General features: G+C 48.5%; 4 protein-coding genes across 7 annotated transcripts; 2 read left to right on the forward strand and 2 right to left on the reverse strand.

The window, feature by feature from the left end:
* Positions 1 to 411: 411 nt before the first annotated feature.
* On the reverse strand, positions 412 to 906 carry H257_04548 (hypothetical protein). Of its 4 annotated transcripts, none has more exons than XM_009829117.1 (4): positions 831 to 906; positions 712 to 771; positions 556 to 649; positions 412 to 489 (listed from the first exon to the last, which is right to left on the reverse strand). In XM_009829117.1, the coding sequence occupies exons 1-3, from the start codon at positions 901 to 903 to the stop codon at positions 558 to 560; spliced, it is 225 nt and encodes a 74-aa protein (XP_009827419.1). In that variant the 5' UTR covers positions 904 to 906; the 3' UTR covers positions 412 to 489; positions 556 to 557. The 4 variants fall into 4 exon arrangements, with proteins under 4 accessions (XP_009827419.1, XP_009827421.1, XP_009827420.1 ...); XM_009829118.1 differs by having other exon boundaries at positions 413 to 489; positions 712 to 780; XM_009829119.1 differs by having other exon boundaries at positions 412 to 649.
* Positions 907 to 1,004: 98 nt separating this feature from the next.
* H257_04549 (hypothetical protein) lies at positions 1,005 to 3,815 on the forward strand. The gene is made up of 11 exons (XM_009829120.1): positions 1,005 to 1,462; positions 1,568 to 1,677; positions 1,730 to 1,884; positions 1,941 to 2,000; positions 2,058 to 2,114; positions 2,165 to 2,281; positions 2,376 to 2,597; positions 2,872 to 3,126; positions 3,223 to 3,354; positions 3,447 to 3,533; positions 3,631 to 3,815. Exons 1-11 carry the CDS (start codon positions 1,032 to 1,034, stop codon positions 3,763 to 3,765), a joined length of 1,761 nt encoding a protein of 586 aa, XP_009827422.1. The 5' UTR covers positions 1,005 to 1,031; the 3' UTR covers positions 3,766 to 3,815.
* A 418-nt stretch (positions 3,816 to 4,233) lies between these two features.
* H257_04550 (hypothetical protein) lies at positions 4,234 to 5,400 on the reverse strand. Its single transcript, XM_009829121.1, has 3 exons — positions 5,117 to 5,400; positions 4,836 to 5,053; positions 4,234 to 4,777 (listed from the first exon to the last, which is right to left on the reverse strand). Exons 1-3 carry the CDS (start codon positions 5,329 to 5,331, stop codon positions 4,302 to 4,304), a joined length of 909 nt encoding a protein of 302 aa, XP_009827423.1. The 5' UTR covers positions 5,332 to 5,400; the 3' UTR covers positions 4,234 to 4,301.
* Positions 5,401 to 6,062: 662 nt separating this feature from the next.
* On the forward strand, positions 6,063 to 6,749 carry H257_04551 (hypothetical protein). The gene has a single exon (XM_009829122.1). It carries the CDS (start codon positions 6,080 to 6,082, stop codon positions 6,500 to 6,502), a length of 423 nt encoding a protein of 140 aa, XP_009827424.1. The 5' UTR covers positions 6,063 to 6,079; the 3' UTR covers positions 6,503 to 6,749.
* Positions 6,750 to 7,000: the final 251 nt, after the last annotated feature.

Genomic DNA, 7,000 nt, shown 5'->3' on the forward strand with positions numbered 1-7,000 from the left:
TGGAAGCAACAAGTACAAGCTGAAGCACCTAGGCAAAGAAGCGAAGCGTCGGCGCGGTGAGCTCGAAGAGTCGTTGACATGTTCTGCTGACATGTACCTTGCTGCTCGGCTTGCAGGCTTGTAATCCAAGGATAATTTTGACCAATACAATTGTTTGAGTTTCAATTTTAACCAATAGTGTGAAATCACGACAATCAAAACCGGATACCGGAAATATGAATCACGACAATTGAAGTCGGACAGAGGTAGTACCTATTAATATTTGCATATTTTTTAGGCGGTTAGGTTAAAAATTGCCTTTATAGGAATTGATTGGCTAATTCGCGTGAACCTTAATATGGATCGAGCACCTTAAATTGGACTTTTACGCTATTAATAATAATAGTATTAATAATAATAGTACTATTAATACCCAGTTATTAGTCCTAACTATAAATCGCATCGGGCGTCCCTTGTGATTAACACCTTTGCTACAGACCCCAATGGCAACTATCGTCGATGTAGCATGTCATGTTAGTATTCGGTAAGGTTCCTGGACAAGACAAGGGTTGGTACCGTCAAAGGAATGAAAGCTCTTTGTACATCCACTTGTCGTTCTGCAAGTCGAGGGCTTTCTGGCGCAAGGACGCAAGCACGTCATGCAACAGTTCTACGACGGCAGCATTTTCGATCAGACATGGAGAGACGAAGTATGTCAACTGAACAACCTACCGGCGTTCGTGTCGGCCGCGACGATCTTGACAGGGACGTCGCGCAGCTTACTCAATATGTCTGCCTCCACTACATCCATCACTAAAGGTTCCATCCGCATGCCTAGTTGAAGCACGTACGACTGAAGTTGCCTCGTTGCGGCACTCCGCCGCTGCCAGGCGCGCCAGCGTTCCTTGCTGCTCTGTCGTTCATGAACGTACTGTGTAATATAATACTGTTGCTGAGGAATTCATATTATAGAGGTTTATCCGGCACTGGGGGTTCGAACATTCAGCCAATCCAATCCGTTCGTTGTGGATTGCACAGGACAGCAAAACCTCATGACGATGGAGCAATGCTTGACGTTGGCGGTGAAGCGGTACCTGGACCAGAATGTTCATGCAACCGCAGTGTTCCTCGCGGAGCGACTAGTGGCAGAGAACGCTTCCGAGGACAACCTTGGTTTGTTGGCCGACGCGTATTACCGGTCTGGGGCCGGCCATCGCGCCATTTCGCTGCTGGAACGACACATGACTTCAAATCAAGGCATCCTGTCCGCACACAACAGATACCTCTTGGCACTCTGTTGCTTCGAAGCAGATCGTATCTCGGACGCCGAGAACGCATTGATACCTTCCATGTCGACACGGCGCTCGACTGGTGAAGGTGCTACGAAGAACGTCCCAAACGGTGCTGCTGGACTCTACCTCCTTGGCCGCGTCCACCGGCGTCTGCATCGCACCGACCAAGCCATTGAATGTTTCACGGAAAGGTACGTTTCTCATGCATTGTTTATGTATGCCTCCTTCCCCGCATCGTTCGTTCTTCCTTATTCCATCCACATAACTCTTGGCGACGACTGCAACGCCATCTGTAGCTTAAAGCTCGACCCGTTCCTCTGGTCATCGTTTGAGAACCTTTGCGAGTTGGGAAGCCAAGCGTCCGCTTCGTTGTTCTTTGGAGGGGTATCCACGAACCCAAGCAAAGGTACGCCACGTATCATCAGGACAGCCATCCATCTTCTTGGCACTCTACGTAGTCCACTTGGATGAAAACAACATTCCACCGCCGCCGCCGCCGCCTTCGGTTTCCCGCCGCATTCATTCTCGAGTTCAAGCATCTACCAACACGAGCCATGCCCGAGGCAAGAAAGCGCTGAGCCGAACCATCACAGAGCAAGGAGCATCCCACCAGGTCCGCCACCATGAGGATCTACCGTCCACCATCCTCTCATCGCAGAATATATCTAGTCAAACACCAAGCTAGAAGGCGACACCACGTCTTCACAACATCCTCTATCCCGCGGAGAGGTGGTGGTAGTCGCAGTATCCACTTCCTATCCTTTGACACATGTGGCAAGTATATAGGGGGATGTGCTGCGTCTACTGAGCTTATGCGGCGCTGCATACCAACACATATGCCTCGTACAAACCCTCCCCATCTATCCATCGTATCCTCCCGTTGCCTTGTATAGTACCAATGTGCTGACGCGCTCACTGGGCTGCAGTCGCTGCCACCACATCACATACAAACATCATGGGTCCAGCACCAAATGGGCCGCGCGTACTTTGAACTCGCGCAATATCCACAGGTCTGCCACAACGTACATGTCGATATATATATCTGTACGCCCACTTTACAGTCGACTGACTCCCATATGCGATCATGTATATTGACATCTGTAGGCTGCGATGGCGTTTGAACGCATGCGAGCCCTCAGTCCCGACCGCCTCGACGGCGTCAGCATCTACTCGACGACGCTGTGGCACTTGAAGAAAGAAGTCGACTTGTCCTACTTGGCCCAGCAAGTCACGAGCCACAAGACATCGGCCGAAGCATGGTGTGTCGCCGGCAACTGCTTTAGCCTTCAGAAGGAGCACGACGTCGCTCTTGACTTTTTTACACGGGTACTAATACTACTAGTAGTACTATTTCTACACACACTATTTTCCGTCAATGTGCATAGAGAAATGAATGGGGACTACTCCTACTAGAAAATCATCATTCCATGTACTATGTAGTATTAGTAGAGGATGTGGGGGTGGGTACTACTAGTCCTACAGTCGATCACCTACGTATGTGATATGAATGTATATAATAGTATATAATTGTCGATGCATTGAATATATATATATATATCAAAAAAGCCTGAATTTCCACACTATATCTGCTTTTTTGTAGGCCATTCAAGTGGACCCGACGTTCCCATACGCGTACACGCTGGCCGGCCACGAGTACGTGTCTAATGAAGACTTTGACAAGGCGGTGGCATGCTTCCGCCAAGCTCTTCGCGTGGACCCGCGCCATTACAATGCCTGGTGCGGTCTCGGGACGATCTACTTTAAGCAGGAAAAGCTCGCGGTCGCCGACTACCATTTTGGTCGCGCCGTTGCCATCAACCCCCACAGCTCGCTCCTGCATTGTTTCCGAGGCGTGGTATATATATATATATATATATATTATATATATTGGTCGTGCATGCTGTGATACAGTGGAATATGTGCGATACAGTGATACATTTGATCGTTGTAGGTGCTGCATGCGTTAACCAAAGACGACGACGCATTAGCAGCTCTCGACACGGCACTCGCCTTGAACGCGACCAACCTCGTGGCCCGGTATCACAAAGCTGACATTTTCGTCGCGCACGGCCGCCTCGACGAGGTACACTAGTCTCTGGAATGTATCACTTAGTAGTACTAGTAGTAGTACTAGTACGATGTCGCAGATGATTGAACTGGTTGCTGCTACTGTAGGCGTTGGTCGAACTCCACCGAGTGGAAGCGGCCGCCCCCAAAGACTACACGGTGCACTTTACCCTAGGTTCGGTCTACACCAAGCTCGTACGTGAACCGTGTCTCATGTTCGTGTCACTATTGTATCTCACATCGTAGTGACATATACTAGTAGTTACTAGTGTTTTTGCTCATGAGTTAGTAGGGCCGTGTGGACCGTGCATTGCAGCACTTGAACCATGCATTAGTATTTAGTCCGAACGATTGCCATGCGGACGTTAAAGCAGCTATCGATGCGCTATATGACGATGACGACGATATCGGCGCGTCGCCCCTATAAGACAGCGTCGCATACTATTAATAGTATTATTAATATTTGGCTTGGGCAAACTCAAAGAGATATCGTAGGTGCCGCCGACATACTAGTAGTATTACAAGGGAGATGCACTTGTAAGTACTAGTACTACTATTCATAGTATGGAGTATGGCCATTAACGTACTCAAACGACTTTTCCAGAGAGCTCTTGCATAGTAGCCGACAACACTTCATCACAGTACAGCACTGTATCTCATGCCGTTTTGAGCTAGTAGTACTAGTAGACTCTGTAGTACCCTCGTGCAGCGGGTTGTGTCCATATATATTATGTACCTGCTTTTTCTTGTTCGCCATATAGCATCCTTGCCAACGGTATCCCAGGTTGAACATTGTCACAGGAACGTCACACATTTGAACTACATTCCTGCTGTGACTTGGAGGGTGTTTTTACAAATAGGCAAAAACAACACCCCCACATAATATAACGTTACCATGTATCTATCTATATATATAATATATATATATATATTGCACGAGCAATCTAGAGTAGATTGGGGTTATTATTTCTTCTTGGCATTAAACACGACGATGATGACACTCATGTTGTCGCGGCTGCCCTTGTTCAGGCACTCGTCCATGAGTAGCTCGCTCACTTCCTTGGGGCTCTTGCCTGCTTTGAATCGGTCGCGCACAAAACGCTGGACCTGCTCGTTCGACATGACATCGTAGATGCCGTCGCAGCATAACACGAGGAACTCGTCCTTGATCAGGTCGCGCGGCTGGACGTTCACGCAGGGCTCGGCGATCACGAGATGCTCCCACGGCTTCTTGTCCGGCTTGCCTTCTTCGTTGCGCTTGAACCAGTAGTCCCCGAAGCTGCGGCTCACGGCCACGCCGCCGCACACGCGCCCGCGGAACACGGTGCCGCCGGCCGCGACGATGCGAAGCTTCTCGGTTTCGTGGTCGGGTTTGTGGTCGAGGGACATCTGGATCGGCGATTGGTTCTGGCTCTTGCTCAAGATGCATCGAGAGTCCCCTGGATCAACATATATATGGTATGCGTAAGCAACGTACACATGTGGACATGGACGTACCGATGTTGGCCGAGAAGATGTGCTTTTCCGTGACAATCACGAGGAGACCCGTGGCGCCAACTTCGTCCGCGTTGCCGCCGACGGCTTCGTTGTTGCGGATCGATTCGTCGGTCTTGAGGAACCCTTGGCTCAACGCTGTCACCATCACGCGGTGGTCGGTGCCGTCGAAGCGCTTGAAGTCGTCCGTGTCGGCAATGTTCTGAATGATTTCCTTGGCCCTATGTTATACATGTCGTAAGACAGAGGTCCTCAGCTATCTACCCTGGTAGAGTAGCTCGTACACTGCCTTGGCGACGTGGTCGCCTCCGTGTCCGTCGAAGATGGCAAAGCACGCGCCGTTGACGTTACCGGGGATGTCAATCTCCACCACATCCGCGTCTTCCATGGTGTCACGCCACCCTTGCATGGAGCTGTATCCGATGTTCAGATTCAGCTTGGGCGCTGTGAGTTGATGCGAGTGCTTGGTCGTGATCGGCTCGGACAGGAAGCGGGACATGATGCTGCTGCTGACGACAACGATGTGAGAATAGGCCGGCCCTCTCTGGCTTGATTTCCACAGTTATTGATACCGAGTAAAAAACTACACAGGGTTATTACTTCGACATTTAAAATCTACAAAATCATTCGATTCTCATGCATTTCAGTATTTAAAATCTATTTAAAATATAGCCGCGCACTCTACTTGTTGGAATAGCAGGGTTGTAGTATACTTTGATCAAGATCCGGAACCCACATGGAATTGAAGAACTACATGTATTAATATTCTATAACAAGAAATATTGCCCATTTTATATCAAGGAATATTGTGCATTTGGGGGATACTACCATAGTATCTCTGCGCAAAAACATTGGCCAGACTGAAACATTGTGTAGTAAGTACTACGTAGTAGTCGTTTGCGGGTACTACTGCCTTAACGTTACTATACGTGTTCTGCACGAGGTGAAGTAAGTATACTTCGTACTTACAGTTAGATTTTGCTTTGCATTTTGCAATCATGGCCAATCAAAAATCGCTGTTTATCAATCAACTCAGTCGTTCGATTGTCGACCTTACTGTATTTGGACGAAGTAAATAAATGAAAATGAATTTTCAGACAAATTCTGTACTATAGTAACGTTAGTACACTGTAATTCTGTATGCATTAAATAAGCACTTTCATGACGATTTAACCCAAAAAAATGATGGCTTTCACCAACCTTCTTTTGGAAACCATTTGAAAAAACTATTACTAGTATTGAGCTTGATGCAAGTGGAAGGCGAGCACGATGGCAGCATGCGCGTGGTCTCTGGGCCGATGGACGAGCGTTCGATTGAGGAGCTCAGACGCATCAATAGTGACATGCACAGGTTCACGCAAGAGGCCACAGCCTATCGCGAGCTGTTCCGTGTGGGTAACCCTGTGGGCATTTACGTGTCGGGATGCCCTGCCCTCATCATCGCCGTGATTGAAACCAAGGTGTTCACGTGGGAAGTGTGGAAGGAATTGTGCCTTCTCATCATCAAAGATGTCGAGAGCAGCGGATCTCCAGTGCACGACCCTTCGGCTGCTGCAGGCGACTGCGACGTTGAAACCAACGTCCTCGAGTCCGACTGGATCAAGGTCACGTTCATCAACGACCAACTTGGCTTTCGAGGCAAGTATATCCTGAGACACTGCCTTGGCTAGCTAGCTCCTCCAATGGTTTGGTATTAACATACTAGTTGGTACAACAACTATAATACCGTTGGGTTCCCGGGTCTTTTGCCACGGATATGTATCACGTTGAGACGTTGGTAAGTAGAAGGCATGGACATTCGAGATGCCGCTTTCTAAATATTGCACAAAAATGATCAATTTCACTTGGCATTATAAATTTACATGATTCAACGCGGCAATGAAGAAATCTCCAGCCAGATTTAGTGCTGCAACCACGTCACAGGTATAACTATATCGTCCAAGTATGATTATCTTTGAAAACTCCAACGTTGGAGCCTTGATAAGACTTGACAGTTCCACGCTGCAACCACGTCACAGGTCGCATGAAGAAACACAACACTATAAACTTACGTTACACAACACAGTTTGGAGTCTAACCCTTGCGGCTCTTGACAAGGGGGCATCCGCCCGTGGCAGGGTCCAACTTGCCGTTGCCGCCTGCGATACGGTAGCACTTGGTCGACGGGT

This window comes from Aphanomyces astaci, assembly GCF_000520075.1.
Source record: "Aphanomyces astaci strain APO3 unplaced genomic scaffold supercont1.8, whole genome shotgun sequence".
Lineage (NCBI taxonomy): Eukaryota > Oomycota > Saprolegniomycetes > Saprolegniales > Verrucalvaceae > Aphanomyces > Aphanomyces astaci.

Bases quoted from the DNA above. Each gene is read 5' to 3' on its own strand.
- H257_04549 (XM_009829120.1), top strand. From the start codon at position 1,032: ATGACGATGGAGCAATGCTTGACGTTGGCGGTGAAGCGGTACCTGGAC. The intron at 2,001-2,057 runs GTGGTGGTAGTC...GCAAGTATATAG, and splicing joins ATCCTCTATCCCGCGGAGAG to GGGGATGTGCTGCGTCTACT. The intron at 2,282-2,375 runs GTCTGCCACAAC...TGACATCTGTAG, and splicing joins AACTCGCGCAATATCCACAG to GCTGCGATGGCGTTTGAACG.
- H257_04548 (XM_009829118.1), bottom strand. From the start codon at position 903: ATGAACGACAGAGCAGCAAGGAACGCTGGCGCGCCTGGCAGCGGCGGA. The intron at 781-830 runs GTACGTGCTTCA...TGATGGATGTAG, and splicing joins GCAACGAGGCAACTTCAGTC to TGGAGGCAGACATATTGAGT. The intron at 650-711 runs GTAGGTTGTTCA...CTGCCGTCGTAG, and splicing joins CGCGGCCGACACGAACGCCG to AACTGTTGCATGACGTGCTT.
- H257_04551 (XM_009829122.1), top strand. From the start codon at position 6,080: ATGCAAGTGGAAGGCGAGCACGATGGCAGCATGCGCGTGGTCTCTGGG.
- H257_04550 (XM_009829121.1), bottom strand. From the start codon at position 5,331: ATGTCCCGCTTCCTGTCCGAGCCGATCACGACCAAGCACTCGCATCAA. The intron at 5,054-5,116 runs GTACGAGCTACT...TGTATAACATAG, and splicing joins GACCACGTCGCCAAGGCAGT to GGCCAAGGAAATCATTCAGA. The intron at 4,778-4,835 runs GTACGTCCATGT...ATGTTGATCCAG, and splicing joins CATCTTCTCGGCCAACATCG to GGGACTCTCGATGCATCTTG.